Source organism: Pan troglodytes, chromosome 20, assembly GCF_028858775.2.
Source record: "Pan troglodytes isolate AG18354 chromosome 20, NHGRI_mPanTro3-v2.0_pri, whole genome shotgun sequence".
NCBI classification, from domain to species: Eukaryota; Metazoa; Chordata; class Mammalia; order Primates; family Hominidae; genus Pan; species Pan troglodytes.
Genome location: NC_072418.2, coordinates 13,700,894 through 13,723,108, shown reverse-complemented (window position 1 = coordinate 13,723,108; position 22,215 = coordinate 13,700,894). Strand labels below are relative to the sequence as shown.

The following is a 22,215-nucleotide window of genomic DNA, read 5'->3' as shown; positions in this document are numbered from 1 at the left end:
GGCGTGGTGAGGGGGCGCCTGTAGTCCCAGCTACTCGGGAGGCTGAGGCAGGAGAATGGCGTGAACCCGGGAGGCGGAGCTTGCAGTGAGCCGAGATCGTGCCATTGTGCTCCAGCCTGGGCAACAGAGTGAGACTCTGTCTCAAAAAAAAAAAAAAAAAAAAAAAACCCTAGAATATCGCTTTGGGAGGCTGAGGAGGACAAAATGCCTGAGGTCAGGAGTTCGAGACCAGCCCAGCCAACATAGTGAAACCCCATCTCTACTACAAATACAAAAAATATTAGCCAGGTGTGGTGGCACATGCCTGTAATCCCAGCTACTCAGGAGGCCAAGGCAGGGGAATCGCTTGAATCCAGGAGACAGAGGTTGCAGTGAGCTGAGATCACGCCACTGTACTCCAGCCTGGGTGACAGAGCGAGACTCCATCTCAAAAAAATAAATATAATACATAAAATAAAAACGAGACTATTATGAAAAGAATAAAGGGACACCCTTTGCCTGCCGCGGTTGGGTTTCTCTCTCTCATGATAAAACTCAGCACTGGCGGCAGGGCGCAGTGGCTCACGCCTGTAATCCCAGCACTTTGGGAGGCCGAAGCAGGCAGATCACAAGGTCAGATCGATACCATCCTGGCTAACACGGTGAAACCCCGTCTCTACTAAAAATACAAAAAATTAGCCGGGCGTGGTGGCTGGCACCTGTAGTCCCAGCTACTCAGGAGGCCGAGGCAGAAGAATGGCATGAACCCAGCAGGCAGAGCTTGCAGTGAGCCGAGATCGCGCCACTGCACTCCAGCCTGGGCGACAGAGCGAGACTCCGTCTCAAAAAAAAAAAAAACTAAGCACCGGCAACTGTGGGTGGGAAAGGCCCTCGAACACAGCAGGTAGGCACACAGTGCAGTCGACTGGCAGGGCAGCGTGGCACGGATGTGAAATGTCTCAAAAATGCTTCCAACCCTTCACCCAACTTATTCCATCACTACAAATTTATTTTAAGGAAATATCAGAGACCAGCTCCAAAATGTTCAAGCCAAGAATTCCGGTCCTAGCATGATTTTTAATTTTCAAAAGCTGAAACATGCTGCATGTCCTCAAACAGGAAAAAGGTGACATAAATGATTAGATCCTGGACACATAGAAATGGAATACAGTGTAGACATCAAAAGTCATGTTTCCGTGATACTTAAAAACAAAGCGATGTGGCCAGGAGCAGCGGCTCACGCCTGTAATTCCAGCACTTTGGAAGGCCAAGGCAGGCGGATCACTTGAGGTCAGGAGTTCAAGACCAGCCTGGCCAACAGGGTGAATCCCCATCTCTACTAAAAGTACAAAAATTAGCCAGGTGTGGTGGTGCACACCTGTAATTCCAGCTGCTCAGGTGGCTGAGGCAGGAGAATCGCTTGAACCCAGAAGACAGAGGCTGCAGTGAGTGGAGATCGTGCCACTGCACTCCAGCCTGGGCAACAGAGTGAGATTCTGACTCAAAAAAAAAAAAAAAAAAGCAAAGTTTTAGAAAAAATTTAAAAAGGGCTATTTAACCTTGTATTAATATACAAGAAAAAAGGCTGAAATAATATATATATAAAAATGTTGGTGGTCAGGAGCAGTGGCTCACGTCTGTAATCCCAGCACTTTGGGAAGCCGAGGCAGGCGGATCACGAGGTCAACAGTTTGAGACCAGCAGCCTGGCCAACATAGTGAAACCTCATCTCTACTAAAAATATAAAAAATTAGCCAGGCATGGTGGCAGGTGCCTGTAGTCCCAGCTACTTGGGAGGCTGAGGCAGGAAAATCGCTTGAACCCAGGAGGCAGAGGTTGTGTCGAGCCAAGATCGCACCACTGCACTCCGGCCTGGGCAACAAGAGTGAAACTCTGTCTCAAAAAAAGAAAAAAACAAACAGGTGTGGCGGCGCACATCTGTAATCCCAACTACTCGGGAGGCTGAGGCAGGAGAATCCCTTGAACCCAGGAGGCAGAGGTTGCAGTGAGCCAAGATCGTGCCATTGCACTCCAGTCCGGGTGACAAGAGTGAAACTCCATCTCAAAAAAAAAAAAAAAATGTTGGCCAGGCACGGGGGATTACGCCTGCAATCTTAGCACTTTGAGAGGCCAAGGCGGACAGATCACTTGAGGTCAGGAATTTGAAACCAGCCTGACCAACATGGTGAAACCCCATCTCTACTAAAAATACAAAAAAAAAGTTAGCCAGGCATGGTGGCAGGTGCCTGTAATCCCAGCTACTAGGTAGGCTGAGGCAGGAAAACTGCTTGAACCCAGGAGATGGAGGTTGCAGTGAGCCGAGATTGCACCACTGCACTCCAGCCTCAGTGACACAGCGAGACTCCATCTCAAAAAAAAAAAAAAAAGTTAACAGAGATTGCTGTGTTGACTGTCTAGATTATTTTACACTACACCAATAAGATATTAATTATAGAAAATCTCTAGAAAATCTATAAATGACCAAATCAGCACAATCATCCCCAAATCCTTACTTGATTTTAGATTTGAAGATTTCCGTCTTACTGATTCATCTTGGGAAACCCTGAGTCAGATCAGTCCCTGCACTGCCCAGAACCCTCTATGGCTCCCACTTTACTCAGAGCAAAAGCCCAAATCCTCCATGCAGCTCACAAGGCCCTGCATCACCTGCTCGTCACCTCCCTGCGCTCCCTTCCTCCAGCTCTCCCCGCCACTCACTCTACTCTGGCTCATGCAGGTCCTTGCTTTCCAGAGAAAACACAGGCACATTCCAGCCCCAGGGCCCTTGCACCTTCTCCTTTTCCCAGAAAGCTCTTTCCCACAGATCTGTGTGCCTCCCTTCCTTGGGAGTCTGCCCAGATGTCACCTCCAAAAGAAAGAACTCCCCCAACATCAGTTCTACAACAGCCCGTTCCTTCCTCTCTATCCTGGCTTGATTTTTCTTTGTGCCCTATCACCTTCCAGACGTGCTACGCGTGGATTTCATCACTATCTTCTCCCTACCATTGGGTTGTTACACCAATACACTCTCAGTGCCTAGAATACTGTTACAATGAGCAAAAGAGAGAGACAAGCAGCATGTTTAGGAACAAAGCAAACACAGCCCCGTGGCAACCGCTGGACAAGCCAGGCAGCCAGGTGGGCGGGCTGCAGGGCCTTGGGGCCGCCGGGGCGTACCTGGTGCTTCTGCCGGCGCTTGCGCTCCTGCTCGATCTTCTGCTGCTTCTCCAGCTTCTCAGTGATGCGGGCCTCGCGCAGGGACTGGCGCTTGCTGCGCTTGTAGGCCTTAGCATTGAGGGCTGTCTCCAGCGCTGTGTCCCTCCGCATGCACACCACCACCTCCTGGCGCAGCTGTAGGAGGGAAGAGGACAAGCCCGCGCACTGCACAGCTCTGTGGCATCCACAATGACAAACACGTATGGTGATGTCACATGCTTCACCGCTAAAGGAGCATTGTAAGTGCCTTACACACCCAGTCCGTGTGTGCAGGGGACGTCTAGCAGGTGCCCCCGGGCAGGGCGAGCACAGGATAGAAGGTGATCACTTCTGGACATCTATCCAGGGGGTCCTCTCGGACCTCCAGCTTGCCTCCCCTCTACCACACACACGTCTTAGGAGTCATTCAGAAGTATAACACTCTTGGCTGGGTGTGGTGGCTTAACACCAGTAATCCCAACACTTTGGGAGGCCAAGGTGGGAGGATTGCTCAAGCCCAGGAGTTTGAGACCAACCTGGGCAACATGGAGAGACCTCACTTCTACAAAAACTAAAAGAAAAATTAACTAGGCGGCCAGGAGCAGTGGCTCATGCCTGTAATCCCAGCACTTTGGGAGGCTGAGACAGGTTGATGGCTTGAGCTCAGGAGTTCGAGACTAGCCTGGGCGACATGGCGAAACCCTGTGTCTATTAAAAATACAAAAACCAGGCCTGCGTGGTGGCTCATGCCTGTAATCCCAGCACTTTGGCAGGCCGAGGCAGGAGGATCACCTGAGGTCAGGAGTTCAAGACCAGCCTGGCCAACATGGTGAAACACTGTCTCTACTAAAAATACAAAAATTAGCCAGGCGTGGGGCACATGCCTGTAATCCCAGCTACTCAGGAGGCTGAGGTGGGAGAATCACTTGAACCTGGAAGGCAGAGGTTGCAGTGAGCCAAGATTGTGCCACTGCACTTCAAAAAAATCAGCCCGGCATGGTGGTGCACACCTGTAATCCCAGCTACTCAGTGGCTGAGACAGGAAAATCACTTGAACCACAGAGGCAGAGGCCGCAGTGGGGTGAGATGGCACCACTGCACTCCAGCCTGGGTGACAGAGTGAGACCCTGTTTCAAAAAAAAGAAAAATATAGCCAGGTGTAATGGTGCATGCCTATAGTCCCAGCTACTCAGGAGGCTGAAGCGGGAGGAGGACATGAGCCTGGGAGACCAAGTTTGCAGTGAGCAGTGATCTCTCCACTGCACTCCAGGGTCTAAGCACAGTACCCTCAGAAATAGACCCATGCAGGACGGCACGTGGTGGCTCATGCCTGTAATCCCAGCACTTTGGGAGGCCAAGGCAGGCCGATCATTTGAGGTCAAGAGTTTGAGACCAGCCTGGCCAATATGGTGAAACCTGTCTCTACTAAAAATATAAAAATTAGGCATGGTGGCACACGCTTGTAATCCCAGCTACTTGGGAGGCTGAAGCAGAAGAATTACTTGATCCCAGGAGGCGTCGGTTGCAGTGAGCAGAGTTTATGCCACTGCACTCCAGCCTAGGTGATAGAGCAAGACTGTTTCCAAAAAAAAAAAAGGGAAAGGGAAAGGAAGAAAGAAGCCCATACAAGTCTGCTTTGAGGCGGCAAGTGCTTTAGGGTAGTGAGGTCCACGTCCCCAGCACTGCGCAGGCCGTAAGAGGAAGGCTCTGCAGTCATTGAGTGCCCATGGGTGGCCACGGCTGCTTTTCACAGCCCAGGCAGGTGTAATACTAGCCAGGCAAGCCGTACTTGGAGCCTTAGCAGCAGTGTTGGTGACAAAGGCCCTTTTCAGAAAGCTGCGGCCATGCCAGCACCCACCTGCCTCTGGAAGTTCAGCAGCCTGAGGGCCTTGAGCTCAATGGTCGCTTTGGTTCGCAAATCCCCGGCCAGGGACCCGGGAAGGTTTTCAAGTTCCTGAATTCGGTGTGCGATGCGAGCCTGCAGCCTGGGAGCAGAGACAAGGAGCAAAGGCGGTGAGAGGGTTGCCAGGGCACCCAGTTACAGCTGGAGCTGCAGGGGACCCATCCCTCGAGAGAGGCAGGCACTAGTCATGAGGCAAGAGATGCCTCAGAAGAGGATGCTGGCCGCAGGGCACAGCAGAGAGGGAGATAGCCCGGGGCACTCCTCAGGACCAGGCCTCAGGGGACAGCAAACAAGATTCCTGATAGACGCGCCCAGGTCATGCCTTTTCAGTGGTGTGAGCCAGGTTCTGGCGTCAGGCGGGCCAAGGTTTTCATGCAGCTCTGGCATGGATGAGGCGCAGGGCGGTGGGAATCTATTTCAACTGCACACCTCAGCATTCTCACCTCAAAACTGAGGCAACCCCTCGGAGTGACCCTAGAGGCTTGGTCTGAAGGTTACGAAGGTTACATGCGAAGGTTATGTGGGCTAATTCTCTTAATCAGTCTTTCTGCACATACTCATTGAGCACCAACTGTATGCCAGGGACCATTTTAAGTGCAGGGCCTTAGCACTAAACAAGAACAACAAAGCAAGGAACTCTCAGTCTCATTAGAAAACACAGGCCATAAAGGAGATTTAAAACAAATAAAATATCCACTGCAATTCCAGAGAGTGGCTGGAAGTGACAGGAAGGGCCTCCATGAGGAGGGAACCCCAGCAATCAGGCCTGAATGAGTAGAAGGAGCCATGCACAGCCTGTGCAAAGGTCCTGGGGCAGGAACAAGCCTAACTTGTTAAATAAATGAAAAGAGGAACAGAGAGACTGGGATGGGTGAGGAAGGATGCTGGGCAGGAGTGGACATAAGGCAAAGCTTATTGGGCAGATAACTGAAGCTACAGACAGGTTTTAATCCACGGAGTAGATCTGATGTCAATCAATCATAAAAAGAGAATTCATGCCAGGTGCGGTGGCTCATGCCTGTAATCCCAGCACTTTGGGAGCATCTGAGGTCAGGAGCTCGAGACCAGCCTGACCAACATGGAGAAACCCTGTCTCTACTAAAATAAATACAAAATTAGCCAGGTGTGGTGGCGCATGCCTATAATCCCAGCTACTCAGGAGGCTGAGGCAGAAGAATCGCTTGAAGCCAGGAGATGGAGGTTGCAGTGAGCCGAGATTGCGCCATTGCACTCCAGCGTGGGCAACAAGAGTGAAACTCCGTCTCAAAAAAAAAAAAAGAGAGAGAACTCAAACTGCTGTGTGGGAAACAGACCGCAGCCAGGGTGGGAGCAGGGAGGTGAGGAAGGAGGTGTAGGCCAAGTGGCAGTGGTGGGCACAGGGCACTGTTTGCTAGAGTGGGGGAGAAAGTTGAGTGGCTTCCCCAGGGGGACATGGGGGACACAGGGCAGTGACCTTGGCAACTGGGCCCCGCCCTCACCTGTACTCGCGCTCCTGCAGGATCTCCACAGGGTCGAGGCCCCGCGGCTTCTGGATGGGGGTGATGCGGCTCTGCTTCTGGTGCAGTGGCACCATGGGCGCGGGCTGGGCCGGCTGCCCGGGGGACTGGGTCTGCGGTGGCATCACGGGCGAGGCGGCGGGTGGGACAGCAGGGGGCGCGGGGGAAGGGCGGCCCGTTGGCTGCGGGGGAATCAGCTTCTGAGGGGTGCTCGTGGGGGCAGCAGCATTCGCCATGGGTCCTGGGAGAAGGCAAGGGGCCAGGGCGTCATGTTGAGCTCTGGGGCCCATCCCGGGCTGGAAATGGAAAGCTGCTGAGCTGCTTGAGGCACTGGGGACAGGCAGACCCCGCCCATCTCCCACCTTTCACCCAGGGGTGTCCTTCACACCTGCCTTGGGCTCCAACCTCCTCCAGATCTCAGCCTCACCCTCGTCCTTCACACCCTCCACTGGGGCCAGCCCCAGGCTCCCAAGGCCTTTTTGTTCTGTCTGTGGCTCTATGGCAGCATTTCCTGTCATCTCCTCCTAGTGCCAACTAAATCCAGTGGAAGCAATTTGCCCCTCAATGCCCATCGCTAAACCTCAGGCTCCAAGAGGATGGGTAATGAGTCCCACTGCCTCTTTGAGCCCAACAGATGGGAGCCTGCAGCACTTACTGAGCAATTACATATACAGGGCTCAGGGACTGGGCGAAGGCCACAAGCTGTCAGAGGAGGGATGAACAACAGCCTTTGGGAACTGACTGGCTACAGGGGAGACCCGGGGACCACCACAAGAAAAGTACAGGCTGCAGTTCAGCCTGACCACCCTCGGCCCTTTCTCCCTGACAAAGCTCATCTCAAGGACCCAAGCTTGAGACGGGGAGTAAGGGCACGGGTGCACCACCATAGAACAGGGAGCTCACCTTCAGGCCAGGGCTTGGGAGGCCCTCCAGGAGGCTGGCCTGGCATCCCGGGGGGCACGCCTGAGGGTCCTGGGGGAGGCATGTTGGGCCCTCCCATACCTACATGTAGGGAGAAACAAAAGAGAAAACAGCGCGTCCCAGGTTTATGCCTGCGCCCAGCCCCGTGGGCAGCCCTGGCTCCAGGGGACACAGCAGATATACCTATTAACCAGCGGCCCCAGGGGAAGCGGGGAGCTGGGGAAGCAGCATTTAGCTGCCCCCACCACCCGAGCACCCAGAAGTGCAGTATGGGCCTGTGCAATCCCAAACCGGGGAACCCAGTCGGCAACAGAGCACGGTCTGTCCACCCCGCCACTCACGCCCCAGCCATTCGCTCTGAGACACCTGAGGGCCAGGGCAGCCAGTCTTACCATGAGGCCTGCTGTAATTTGGAGGTGCCGGGCCGGGACCCGGGCCGGGGCCAGGGCCAGGGCCAGGGCCGGGTCCTGTTGCGGACACCGAGGGTGGAGGTAGCGTTGGCATCTGCTGCTGCATCCCGGGCATTGGCCGCTTGCCCTGCACCGCCATCTGCAGGTGGTCGGGGAGGGGCTGCCCCCTGGCCAGCATCTTGTAGGCCATGATCTGAGCTCTGAGCTGGTGCAGCTGGTTCTGGTTAAATGGGGTTGGGCCCCGGTTCTGCTGCCCCAAGGCCTGGGGGTCAGCACCATCCAGCGGGGCACCTCCTGGTCCGGAAGACATCTGGGGCCCCGAAGACGGGCCACTGGCTGGAACTGGACTAGAGGCATGCTCAGAGCCACCCAGGGGCGAGGGGTAACCTGCAGAGAAAGGCCAGCCCACTGGTCACGCGGCAGCATATGTCTGTGATTTTTACAGCCTATTCCCCCTACACCAGCTCCTACTCTGAGACAGGGCACAGCTAAATGGCATCCTTCTCTTGAGTCAACCAGGGGCACCTGGAGGGCACATGCTGAAGGCACCTCAGCCCAGCAGCCGACCTGGTGGATTTGGTTTGGCCCACGTCTCAGTAAGGTGCTTCTGGTTAATGCTGAGAACCTGTGCATGAAATCACGGCTCTCTCCAGGCTTCCGCCTGCCTGTCCACAGGCGGGGTCCACATCCTCGGGCTCGCCAGGCCCACCCCCAACACTTCCATTCCCAGTGCAGCCCCTGAGCTTCCCACCCCTGATGACAGCAAGGCCTTGGAAAGTCACCCACCATATCACTTCTCAATTGTCCTCGTACAGAAAAGGCACCTGCTGGGCTCATTAAAGCAGAGTCGCAGGCCCCAGGAATCTGTATTTCCAGTAAGTTCCTGGGTGGCACGGGGCTGCTGCCCTGCACAGCCCTCCTCTATCACCCATGCTGAACATGGTCTGCCCCCCAACCAGCGTTTCCCCTTCCAGGGCTGCTCTGAGACGAGGTGGCCAGAACAGAGCACCAGCCACGCCATGCCACACAGCTCTCTGTGGCGGGCCACCCACCCGGCTACATCATCCTAGGTACTCCCTGAATCCATCCTGTGGGAACCCAGGGGAGGAAAATGATCTGAGGACTCTGGAGTATGACAAACACAAGGCAGGAAGGAACGCAGTTCTGTACCTTGGGAGTGCTGGTCCATGGGGCTGGGCGGGGGCCCCATCCCAGCATGGCCCCCTGACCGCATCCCCATTCCTTTCATCTGGTTGTAGCGCGGGTCGTCCGACATGCCCTTCTCGTGCATGGACTCCATGGGCTGCGAGAGGGACCATGGCAAGGCAGGGTCAGCATGTGGAACATGAGGTGGCGGCGCGGCTATGCGCTGCCCGAGAGAAGCTCGAGGGCACCGAGAACAGCCACCCGAAGATGACGCGCATCTCCCCAGTCCCCAGCATGACTCCAAGGCAAGGTTCTGACACCTACTTAGGCCTCAAGACAGGTACACAAAATAAATGTCGCCCAGTGGAGCACGAGCATATGGGAGATTGTGGTCAGGCAATCCTCATCTTGTGGAACCACCCGGGACCTCCTGTGGCCCGTGACACTTAGAAATGTCACCTTTTCTCATGGATGCTAATATGACCTTTCCTTTCAGATGCTGTATGTATAAGGGAATATGTCCTCTAACCACATCCAGGGACATGCAAAAGAGACTTGTGACCATAAAGAGCCTTCTCCACCTTGCTGACTGAAGGCCCTGCTCAGCGCAGGTGAGGTAAAGACAGTGGCTGAGGGGCACGCCTTGGAGGAAAGGGAACCTGCTGCTCGGCTCTGCGAGCTGCACAGGTGAGCCTGACAGCCAGAACGGGGGAAACCACGTGGCTAAAAGCCTTTTTAGGAATTTGGATGTTTTTCTTCATTACCAAAAGAAAACTCTGCAGTGATATTCCCAAATTTCACATGCAGAAAGCAAGGGAGCGGGAAACGGTGGGGCAGGTGCCCGCGGGGCCCAGATCATGCGCCAGCACAGGCTGGGGTCCGACGAGCTGAACCTTCTGTTCATGGCTGTGGGCCCTGGTGTAGGGGGCTGAGCCAAGGCAGGACACCTCCAACAAGAAGGCTTCCCCCGATCCTCCAAGTAAGGCCCTCGGTCCAGAGGCTGCCTGCAACCCTAGTGGGCAGAGGCCGCAGGTGCGAGGCGGGCGCAGGGATCCCTACCTTGTGCATCTGGTGCATGTTGTCCTGAGGGTACCCTCCAGGCCCCTGGGTGGGGATGGGGTGTCCTGCTGAGGGCGGCCCTGGGCTGGGCCCCATCATGCTGTGGGCGGAGCCCGGTGAGGGACCCGGGCTAGGGCCCAGCATGGCTCCAGGGGAAGGGCCAGGGCCCGGGGAAGGACCCGGCCGAGGAGTTCCGCCCAGGGGTGGGTCTGGAGTGGACATCTTCACGGGAGCTGCAGACAGTGGCCTCCTGCTGGAAGACAGTCCCGGTCAGTCTGGGGTTCATGACCAAGGGCGAGGCAGGACAGGGATAGCAAGGGACAATCATACGGTCACATCAGAATCTACATCCCACAGGAAGCCAGTACCTTTCCCACCAGCCACCCAAACCGTTTCTCCATGATCGCTCTCAGAGGAAGTCCTACATCTCAGGCACACAAGATCAGTCAGTCTACCCAGGAAGGGGTGGGCCACGCTCACAGACAAGCACTGCCCCACAGGGGCCTTCAGGGGCTCCTGCCATATTCCTGATCACGGCAGAGGGTGTCTCAGGGGGTGCTGGTCTACCCTTCACACTGCTCTCCACTTGCTTATCTTCCTAACAGAAAGAACAGGACTATGGCTCAAATAGCCTCTGACTGGCCGGGTGCAGTGGCTCACACCTGTAATCCCAGAACTTTGGGAGGCCAATGCGGGCAGATCATTTGAGGTCAGGAGTTCGAGACCAGTCTGGCCAACAAGGCGAACCCCATCTCTACTAAAAATACGAAAATCAGCTGGACATGGTGGCACACGCCTGTGGTCCCAGCTACTCCGGAGGCTGAGGCAGGAGAATCGCTTGAACTTGGGAGACGGAGATCGCGGTGAGCCCGGATCGCACCACTGCACTCCTGCCTGGGCAATAGAGCGACACTCTGTCTCAGAAAAAAAAAAAAAAAAAAAAACAAGCCTCTAACTGAAATTCCATCAATTCAGCCAAAACAAATATTTATGGCAAATACTGCTGGTTTTCCATTGAAAGTAGTAAGACCAAGTTTCCCTTAAAATAAATGAACTTAAGTTTAAAAAGGATAAAGTATTACACAAATAATTGCACTTTTTGGTCCCTGACACTTGGAAACGTCACCTTTTCCTTTAGATGCTAATATGCATAAGGGGATGTCCTCCAACCACCCAGGGACAAATGGGAAAGGAAAGATACTTGTGTCTGTAAAGAGGCTTCTCCGCCTCGCTGGCTGAAGGCCCTCGCTGGCTGAAGACGCACCCACACTCAGTGAAAATTTCTCAATACATTCTAGGCTTTCATATAATCTTACCCATGGCAATTCTTATCATTTAATAGTCTTTAAAACACAAATTCTAACAGCTACACTGCACTTCCTGGCTCTGACACCCTGGGTTTTTTGATAGCCCCTCTCTGGTTAAGCATGTCGCAAATCTGTCTTTTGTTTCTGCTGCCTTTTGGAATGAATCTCTTTGCCCCTGAACTCTCCGGCATATTTCTGGTTCTAAGGATAAATTCTGTAAGAAGTGTAGAAACATTTTTAATTCTCTTGATTTAAAAAGTTCCATTTTTTGGCCAGGCGCGGTGGCTCACGCCTGTAATCCCAGCACTTTGGGAGGCCAAGGCGGGCAGATCACAAGGTCAGGAGATCGAGACCATCCTGGCTAACATGGTGAAACCCTGTCTCTACTAAAAATACAAAAAAAAAGCTTAGCCGGGCATGGTGGCAGGCACCTGTAGTCCCAGCTACTGGGGAGGCTGAGCCAGGAGAATGGCGTGAACCCAGGAGGCGGCGCTTGCAGTGAGCCGAGATCGTGCCACCGCACTCCAGCCTGGGCGACAGAGCAAGACTCCGTCTCAAAAAAAAAAAAAAAGTACTATTTTTGTTTTATTTATGTTTTTGAGACGAAGTTTCACTCTTGTTGCCCAGGCTGGAGTGCAATGGCATGATCTTGGCTCACGGCAACCTCCGCCTCCCAGGTTCAAGCAATTCTCCTGCCTTAGCCTCCTGAGTAGTTGGGATTACAAGCACACACCACCATGCCCGGCTAATTTTTGTATTTTTAATAGAGACAGGCTTTCACCATGTTATTCAGGCTGGTCTTGAACTCCTGACCTCGTGATCCCAACCGCCTTGACCTCCCAAAGTGCTGGGATTACAGGCGTGAACCACCACGCCAGGCCAATTTTTTTATTTTTAGTAGAGACGGGGTTTCACCACATTGGCCAGGCTGGTCTCGAACGTCTGACCTTCAGGTGATCCACCCGCCTTGGCCTCCCGAAGTGCTGGGATTACAGGTGTGAGCCACCGTTTCTGGCCAAAAATTACATTGTATTAGGTGATCTAGCGGAAAAAGTTTTAATTTGAAAGGTAGGGGTTTTTGTTTTGTATACAGAGTCTTACTCTATCACCCAAGCTGGAGTGCAGTGGAGCCATCATAGCCCACTGCAGCCTTGACCTCGGGGGCTCAAGCCATCCTCCTGCCTCAGCCTCCCGAGTAGCTGGGACCATAGGAGTGCATCACCATGCCTGGCTAATTTTTCTTAATTTTTTTGTAGAGACAGGGGTCTCTCTACGTTGCCCAGGCTGGTCTCAAACACTTGTTGATCCTGGCTCAAGGGATCCTCCAGCCTGGACTTCCCAAAGTGCTGGAATTACAGGTGTGAGACACTGCACCCAGCCATAGGGATATATTCTTAGACAAGAGATGAAAGGCTCAAAATGACCTCATTCCACTTTCATGGCTAACAGCAGGAGAGAGGACCAGGAAACTCAGCAGGGGAGGAACCAGTGGCTGGCACTCCAGCCAATCCTGAAAAGATGGCCCCTGACATAAACAAACCTAAATGTGTTACTGCAAGGAAATTCATCTGGAGGCAAAATCTGACCTGATTCTGCTCCGTGTGGATATTCGCACATTCTGCTACAGAAACAGGATCTGTCTGATTATGAGATGCCGCCCTCGCCTCTGCCATGTGACAACAGTCTGAACCTTGCGTTTATGTTACTAAGATGCTGATTTTGGAGCCTGAAGCCTCTGGTCCACGGGTATGTCTGCAGGGAGGATGCGCCTGCAGCTACCTCCATAGGTGGGAAGCCCAGCAATGTGGGCACGGCCAGGGCAGGGGGGAGGCACTGGCTCCTTGGCGCTCCCCTCTGGGCCTTCTGTCCCCACAGTCTTCTCAGGTCCACAGAGTGTTGCAATGAGGTAGGAAAAGGGACAGCAGGACTGCCACATACTTCATAGATCCTGTGATATTCAGGGACCTATAGCTTCTTCCTCACTTGAAGGTCTTTATTCTAAGTCAAATAAACTGAAACTGACAGCAAAATACAATCCAGCACGCCTGTAATCCCAGCACTTTGGGAGGCCAAGGCAGGGGGATGGCCTGAACCCAGAAATTCAAGATCAGCCTGGGCAACATGGCAAAACCTCATCTCTACAAAAAATACAAAAATTAGCCATGCTTGGTGACACATGCCTGTAGCCCCAGCTATGCGGGAGGCTGAGGTGGGAGGGTTACCTGAGTCCAGTGAACCATGACCGCACCGGCTGCAGTGAACCATGACCGCACCACTGCACTCTAGCCTGGGCAAAAGGGCGAGACGCTGTCTCAGAGGAAAAAGAGAAAAAGATCCAGGTCATTGAGGGCAAACCATCTTTTCCCTCTCTGAAGGTGGACAAGCCAACGAGCATACACTGGGAAGTGACTGAAATTATAGCTCTCCTCATTGTACATTTTTTTTTTTTTTTGAGACAGAGTCTCACTCTGTCGCCCAGGCTGGAGTGCAGTGACATGATCTCTGCTCACTGCAACCTCCGTCCCCGGGGTTCAAGCGATTCTCATGCCTCAGCCTCCCGAGTAGCTGGGACTACAGACGTAGTCCCACCTAATCGTACTTTACACTGAGCATTAGAACTTCTCCCCTCTCCCATCCATCAAATCGCGCGATGCCGTCACAGCCTCCAGGAACGGCTCCAACTCAAAGCAGCGCTAACTTTGTCAACGGAAAAACAGAGTACACTGAAGATGCTGCCCCAAAAAACCATTTTGTGCCCGAATAAGGCAAGTCTGCTTTTTAGAAGCACGGGGTTTCACAGAGGCTTGTTAGAATGGCCTCTCCTCCTGAAAATGCTGCCTCTAGAGTCAGGCTGCAGTGAAACAGGAACGCGGGTGCCACCAGCATCCGCAAATTCATTTCCGGATTGAAAGCTCAGACACGTGCAGAGTGACAGTAAAGGGGATCCAAACAGCCCGGGAGTGATGCAAAGCCAACCCCAGCAGTATCGCCCAATGCCAAAGCCTGTGATGAGGTTGCTGGTGCCTGCACTTGAACAAGCACTGGCCGACCTGCAGCACAAAGTGGAGAGCCGTGGAGCGACTCCACGTCCTCAGCTCAGTACTGAGGGGAGCAGCGTGTGATTCTGCTTACTCTCACTGACTTGTACATGCCCTGATCGCAGGATCATAGGTGAAGAGCTTGAAGAACACTGCGTCAGACATCCCTCCTGACGTTCCAGAAGGCATTCTTGGGCCCCCCCAAGTCAATACCACTCTCCCAGGGAAACCACTATTTTGACTATCACTGTGGCTTCCTTTCACCTGTTATTGAACTTCCAATAAAATGACGGGTGTGGTGGGTCACGTCTATAATACATATATAATATATACTTATAACATATAATATATGTAACATATAAATAATATAATGTTGGGGGCAGTGGGTCATACCTATAATCCCAGCACTTTGGGAGGCCAAGGCAGAAGGATCGCTTGAGTCCAGGAATTCAAGACCAGCCTAGGCAACATAGCAAGACCCTGTCTCTACAAGTTTTTTTTTTTAAATTAGCTTATACTCAGGAGGCTGAGTAGGGAGAACTGTTTGAGCCCAGGAGGTCAAGGCTGCAGTGAGCCATGATCGTGGGCAACAGAGAAAGACCCTGTCTCAAAAAAAAAAAAAAAGACAATCACACAGGGTCACCAAGTCTGGGAGAGTCATCCGTTCTTTTTATGTGAGCATTCTCATTTTCATAGACATTGTACTCTACCAGGTTCTGGCCAGCACAAATCAAGCTGCTATGAGAGTCATTTGGTGAACACATGCATTGGTTCTTCTTGGGTGTCCAAGAATGAAACTGGTGGTTATAAAGGGAGGCATAAACTTAGCTTTGCTAGTTTTCCAAAATAGTTGTATCATCTACACACACGGTCCCACCTCCCACACAGGGACAGCATTCCAGGTGCTCTTCATCAACCCCAACACTTGCTGCTGTCAGTCCTTACAACTTTTAACAATCTTGCCAATGTCCAATCACATCTTCTTATGGTCTTCATTTGCATGTCCCTCACAACTAATGGCACGGAGCACCTTTCCGTATGCTTACTGGCTATTGAGATATCTATCTATCTATCTATCTATCTATCTATTTATTTATTTAGAGACAGAGTCTTGCTCCATCACCCAAGCTGGAGTGCAGTGGCATGATCTCGGCTCACTGCAACCTCCGCCTCCTAGGTTCAAGTGATTATCGTGCCTCAGCTTCCCGAGTAGCTGGGATTACAGGCACGCACCACTATACCTGGCTAAAAAAATATATATATATATATATATTTTGTATTTTTAGTAGAGACAGGGTTTCGCCATGTTGGCCAGGCTGGTCTTGAACTCCTGATCCACCTGCATCAGTCTCCAGAAGTGCTGGGATTACAGGCGCGAGCCACCACATATGTGGCCGGTATCCACTTTTAAAAAGTAAAAAGTATCGGCCAGGCGTGATGGCTCATACCTGTAATCCCAGCACTTTGGGAAGCCGAGGCAAGCAGATCATGAGGTCAGGAGTTCGAGACCAGCCTGACCAAAATGGTGAAACCCATCTCTACTAAAAATACAAAAATTAGCCAGGTGTGGTGGGTGCATGCCTATAATCCCAGCTACTTAGGAGGCTGAGGCAGGAGAATCACTTGAACCCAGTAGGTGGAAGTTGCAGTGAGCCGAGATTACATCATTGCACTCCAGCCTGGGCAACAAGAGTAAACCTCCATCTCAACAAACAGAAAAAAAGAGAGAGAAGCTCTTAATTCTAATGAAGGCCAGTTCATCAAGTTTGGTCTTTGAGGTTTAACATTTCTGGGGTCCTATTTAAGAAATCCTCGTCTACCGTAAGGCCATGCTGACAGAGGAAGGGAAGGGATATTTGCAAATCCAGGGGGGACTGTGGCTTGCCTTCACCTCCCTGTGATTTACAACTGCTGAGGATGTCTCAGTCACAAAGAAATGGCAAGGAAGGAAGATCTAGCCAGGAGGTAGGGGCCTCAGCCTACTTGATGGTAACAACTGAGACTCACCGCACTGGGCCCTCACCACCACACAGGGACTACAGTGGTCCTGCTGACAGATGACTCCCTGAGGCTCAGACAGGGAAGTGGAAGAGTTCAGGTCACAAGGCCAAGGCCACAGTGGAACTCACTGCCATGCATCCCACACTCTGAACATGGACTGTGAAGCCACGGTGCCACCTGCCTCACGGGTAACCTCCCTGTGGCTCCACCTCCTCCTCCACAGGCTGGAACATCGAACCATCACTCACAGGCAGGAAGTGCCGGCCGCTCAGCTGGTGAAACCAAGGTGCCCCATCTCTCCCCAGGTTTACTGAGCAGCTGCTTAGCACGTGAAAGGGATCGCACTAGGAGCATCACACAGATGAGGTCCTCAGATGCTCCCATCAAAATGTGAAGCAGAGGCTCCTTTCCCTGAACAGAAATGAGAAAACTGAGTCATGGGCTGGGCATGGTGGCCGATGCCTGTAATCCTAGCACTTTGGGAGGCCGAGGCGGGCGGGTCACTTGAGGTGAGAAGTTCGACACCAGCCTGGCTGACTTGGTGAAACCCCGTATCTACTTAAAAAAACAAAAAGTAGCTGGGTATGGTGGTGCATGCCTGTAATGCCAGCTACTCGGGAGGCTGGGGCAGGAGAATTGATTGAACCCGAGAGGCAGAGGCTGCAGTGAGCCGAGATCACACCACTGCACACCAGCCTGGGCGACAGAGCAAGAGTTCGTCTCAAAAAAAAACAAAAACAAAACAAAAAAAAACTCAAGTCCATAACGCAGCCTCCCCCCAGCACAAACCGCAGGTAACACTCCTGCCCCGCAATGCTCAGGAACAACAGACTGGCTTCCCCTCTTGGGCGCGCATCAGGTAGAAGCAGCTGGCTGGAGAGCAGCAAACCCCTAGGTGCAATCCAGGACCTGCTGTCAGCCACGACACGCCCACCCTGGCAATCAATGCACACAGATTTGGGCGGCTGCCAAGAATTTTGTTGTTGTTGTTTGTTTGTTTATTTGTTTTGGAGACAGAGTCTCGCTCTGTCACCCAGGCTTAGCACAGTGGTGCGACCTTGGCTCACTGCAACCTCCGCCTCCTAGGTTCAAGCGATTCTCCTGCCTCAGCCTCCCGAGTAGCTGGGACTACAGGCGCACACTGCCGAACCTGGCTAATTTTTTTGTATTTTAGTAGAGACAGGGTTTTTGCCATGTTGCCCAGGCTGGTCTCGAACTCCTGAGCTCAGGCAATCCGCCTGCCTCGGCCTCCCAAAGTGCTAGGATTACAGATGAGAGGCACCACGCCCGGCCTTTTTTTTTTTTTTTTTTTTTTTGAGACACGGTCTCACTCTGTCTCCCAGGCTGGAGTGCAGTGGCGCCATCACAGCTCACAGCCTTGAACTCCTGGGCTCAAGGGATCCTCCCATCTCAACTTCCCAAGTAGCTGGGACTACAGGCTCATGCCACTATGCCCAGCTAATTTTTGTATTTCTTTATAGAAATGAGGTCTCGCCATGTTGCCCAGGCTGGTCTCAAACACCTGGGCTCAAGTGATCCGCCCACCTCAACCTCCAAAAGTGCTGGGACTACAGGCATGAGCCACCACACCTAGCCCAAGCCACAGTGCCTGACCCACAAACATCTCTTATCCCTCCTTGCTCCCACAGCCATAAGCATGGTGTTGTTCTCAGCCCTCAACCTCCTCCTGGCCAGCTCACCCTCCCTGAAGGGCTGGGGTGAGGCCAGCCCTGTAGAAGCTGGATGGGGTGTGGGGCTGGGTGCACCTTGCTCCGGCGAGATGTCTACACGGGAAGGCCAAACGAGCATGGCCAGGAAAGGTGTCTAAGGACAAGGAACACCTCTCTCTCTACCCCTTCTTACCCCATCACCAATCATCCCTGCCCTTCTATACAGGAAATGAAGGATTTGGCATTTTCAGCAAAGTCCTGGGGTGGCCAAAGGTCGTCCCTAAGGTGTCTTACACGGTGCCGCTTAGAGTCCTGCAATGGGGCCCTCAATGATAAGTCACTAGCAGGGGAAATTCACGCAGCAATGAAATCCATTGCAGACCAGGAGGCCACACCTACTCAGGTGGAAAAAGCAAAGGATAAGGGGATTCAGGGGCCAAAAGGGCAAGAATAGTTAGTACAGCGTGTGGAAGCCAAATCCAGATGTGTGCGGCCCTTGGATCTGGTGCTGCCGGGGCCTCCACAAGGAGAAAACAGAGCCTGGGAATCCAGGCCAGCAGCCAGAAGGAATGACCGGAAGTGAAACTACTCTGGCACGAGAATCTAAAAGCTAAAATGTAAAACACTCAGTTAAAAGTCCAGGAGGACAGGAGATGAAAATAAGCTCTGAGGTTCCCTGGGCCAAAGGGTCTAGAAGTGGTGTGGCCATATTGCCTCAATTTCTTGAGAAGCTCCTCAATTGCCCAGCAATCAGAACCCCCACACAACCCACGCTGCAGAAGTCTTGGCACATCAAAAAAGAATTGAGAGGCTGGGCGTGGTGGCTCACGCCTATAATTCCAGCACTTTGCGAGGCCAAGGTGGGCGGATCACAAGGTCAGGAGTTTGAGACCACCCTGGCCAACATGGTGAAACCCTATCTCTACTAAAATACAAAAATTAGCTGGGCGTGGTGGAGCTGGCCTGTAGTCCCAGCTATTCGGGAAGCTGAGGCAAGAGAATCGCTTGAACCCGGGAGGTGGAGGTTGCAGTGAGCCAAGATCGCGCCACTGCACTCCAGCCTGGCAACAGAGAAACACTCAAAAAAAAAAAAAAAAGTAAGGTTGGGTGTGGTGTTAATGCCTATAATCCCAGCACTTTGGAGGCCGAGGAAGGCAGATCACCTGAGGCCAAGAGTTCGGGACCAGCCTGGCCAACATAGCAGAATCCCATCTCTAGTAAAAATACAAAAGTCAGCCAGGCGTAATGGTGCATGCCTGTAGTCCCAGCTACTCAGGAGGCTGAGGCACGATAATCACTTGAACCAGGAAACGGAGGTTGCAGTGAGCCAAGATCACGCCACTGCACTCCATCCTGAGCGACAGAGACTCTGTCTCAAAAAAAAAAAAAAAAAAAAGAATAACTATATATGCATATGGCTGGGCATGGTGTCTCACAGCTGTAATCCCAGCACCGTCGGAAGCTGAGGCGAGCGGATCACCTGAGATCGAGACCAGCCTGGCAAACGTGGTGAAACCCCATCTCTACAAAAACACAAAAGTTAGCTGGGCGTGGTGGTGGGCACCTGTAATCACAGCTACTTGGGAGGCAGAGGCAGGAGAATCACTTGAACCCAGCAGCCAGAGGTTGCAGTGAGCCAAGATCGCACCACAGCTCTCTAGCCCGGGCAATAGAGCAAGACTCTGTCTCAAAAAAAAAAAAAAAATATATATATATATATATGCATGTTAATCCATGCATAGAGATTACCCCAAAGAAAACATGCACAAACCGCTGTCAGCACAGCCAGTAGCTCTCTCTGATGGCATGTGATGAGGAACTTACCCTTTCCATATCACAGGTGTCTGGCGCTTTTTATTTATTTTTTACAATAGCCATCTATTACTTTTTATATTCAGATTTTTAAAGAAAAACTTCCAAGAAAAAAAAAAAAGCCTAAATCAGAATACCCATGAAATAAATACCCACAAGAAATGCCCAGGAAGTGTCTTTGTGGAAATAAAAGAGAAAGATCAAAGGATGTGAGAACCACCGTGTTCTCATTATTTTCAACTTCATCAAAATTATCATCTAAAATAGAAACATCTGTTGACGTTCAAATGTGGAAGGAGACTGCTTGAGGAAGAGAAGAGGTCTGGTCTCTTCTTTCACGCCACCCCTAGCTTTTGTCTTAAAGCACTGCGGTGACCAGCCCCAGGCAGGGCAGGTTGCTAACCAGCAATCGGATCCCTTGGAAATCTGTTTGTTGGAATTATGGTGGTTGTTTTCACCTTGCATGAGAAACTAGCATTATATTTAAGTTTGGCCCCAGGATATCTGCTATTGTGTTTTTTGGGGCTTGGGGAAATTTGTTCACGGACACATTTCAGCAGCAGACCAACGTGGGAGTCAGGTTATGGCAGAGGCTTGGGCGGAACAACAGCAATGGGCAGGATGGCTTCCGCAGAGCCAGCCCCGTTTACTATGCGTGAACTACAAAACAAAATGTTCCCCTCGGTGGTCTATAAGAAAACCTCCAGGCCGGGTGCGGTGGCTCACGCCTGTAATCCCAGCACTTTGGGAGGCCAAGGCGGGTGGATCACGAGGGTCAGGAGATCGAGACCATCCTGGCTAACACGGTGAAACCCCGTCTCTACTAAAAATACAAAAAATTAGCCGGGCGTGGTGGCAGGTGCCTGTAGTCCCAGCTACTCGGGAGGCTGAGGCAGGAGAATGGCGTGAACCCGGGAGGCGGAGCTTGCAGTGAGCCGAGATCATGCCACTGCACTCCAGCCTGGGTGACAGAGCAAGACTCTGTCTCAAAAAAAAAAATTAGCTGGGCGTGGTGGCGGGGGCCTGTAGTCCCAGCTACTCGGGAGGCTAAGGCAGGAGAATGGTGTAAACCTGGTAGGCGGAGCTTGCAGTGAGCCAAGATTGCATCATTGCACTCTAGCCTGGGTGACACCGAGACTCCGTCTCAAAAAAAAAAAAGAAAACCGCTTAAAAGCACCTACCCAAAGGACCTAAAAGCATCCAGGTCAGTTCTCTGCCTTAGGGGAGTGTCCTCTAACCCCACAGGGACGTGTGGTGTCTACACTGCAAGCCTGCAAATGCTATCCTAGCTATCAATTAGATGGATGTTTTTCAAGCTCTTCTGATCATGTCTCCATGTGACAATGTGACCCAGCAGAAACATAACACGTAGAGTAACTGCATCAAGTGTTACACATCCATCCTGACCCACGCTCCCTGTGGAACATCAATAACCCCATTCTTTTTTTTTTTTTTGTAGATGGAGTCTGGCTCTGTCACCCAGGCTGGAGTGCAGTGGCACAATCTCAGCTCACCGCAACCTCAGCCTCCCGGGTTCAAGCAATTCTCCTGCCTCAGCCTCCCGAGTAGCTGGAACTACAGGCGCACACCGCCATGCCCAGCTAATTTTCGTATTTTTTGTAGAGATGGGGTTTCACTATGTTGGCCAGGCTAGTCTCAAACTCCTGAGCCGATGATCCGTCCACTTTGGCCTCCAAAAGTGCTGGGATTACAGGCGTGAGCCACTGTGCCCGGCCCCTATTCTTTCTTTTCGGCTGGCCGAGGCCCACTGGATGGATGTCCTGCGCCACCACCGGGTCTGCTGTGTTATCAGCTATATACGCAACACTGAGCGTGAGGAGTGACACTGTGTGGAGATGGCAAGAGGAGTCCCCACAACAGAGGCATGCAAAGGCCAAGAGTGGGCAGGGAGATGCAGAATCCATACCTGCCCAGTGTCACTCGTGACAGGCCTTCTCCACCGCCACAGCAGAGGACTTACCGATGACTACCCCCAAATACTAACAGCGCTGAATGCACCAAGCTGGTTCCAAACACCAGGCATCTGGCAGAGAACAACATAATTCCTACCTGGAGGAGTGGACAGCAGAGTGACAGAAACAGCCAAACATGACACAATGTCACATAGAAAGTGGAAGTGTTATATAAAAAAAAAAAAAAAAAAAAGTATTCAGGGCCGGACGTGGTGGCTCATGCCTGTAATCCCAACACTTTGGGAGGCCGAGGCAGGTGGATCACCTGAGGTCAGGGGTTCGAGACCAGCCTGACCAACATGGTG

The 22,215-nt window shown here is 52.3% G+C and overlaps 1 protein-coding gene across 26 annotated transcripts in view; it reads right to left on the bottom strand.

Moving 5' to 3' along the window:
- SMARCA4 (SWI/SNF related, matrix associated, actin dependent regulator of chromatin, subfamily a, member 4) overlaps window positions 1-22,215 on the bottom strand; it is a 101,377-nt gene that overhangs the window by 67,764 nt on the left and 11,398 nt on the right. For 9 of the 26 annotated variants that reach the window (XM_063801189.1, XM_063801192.1, XM_063801193.1 and 6 more), the window contains exons 2-10: window positions 16,704-16,866; window positions 13,639-13,723; window positions 10,110-10,362; window positions 9,075-9,207; window positions 7,887-8,291; window positions 7,477-7,575; window positions 6,556-6,814; window positions 5,033-5,159; window positions 3,157-3,330 (exon numbers count right to left, since the gene is read on the bottom strand). In XM_063801189.1, the coding sequence (XP_063657259.1) occupies window positions 3,157-3,330; window positions 5,033-5,159; window positions 6,556-6,814; window positions 7,477-7,575; window positions 7,887-8,291; window positions 9,075-9,207; window positions 10,110-10,362; window positions 13,639-13,723; window positions 16,704-16,839 (1,671 nt within the window). In that variant the 5' untranslated portion in view covers window positions 16,840-16,866. The remainder of the gene's footprint in view (window positions 1-3,156; window positions 3,331-5,032; window positions 5,160-6,555; window positions 6,815-7,476; window positions 7,576-7,886; window positions 8,292-9,074; window positions 9,208-10,109; window positions 10,363-13,638; window positions 13,724-16,703; window positions 16,867-22,215) is intronic. The other 17 variants (XM_016935029.4, XM_016935038.4, XM_016935042.4 and 14 more) reach the window with 6 other exon arrangements.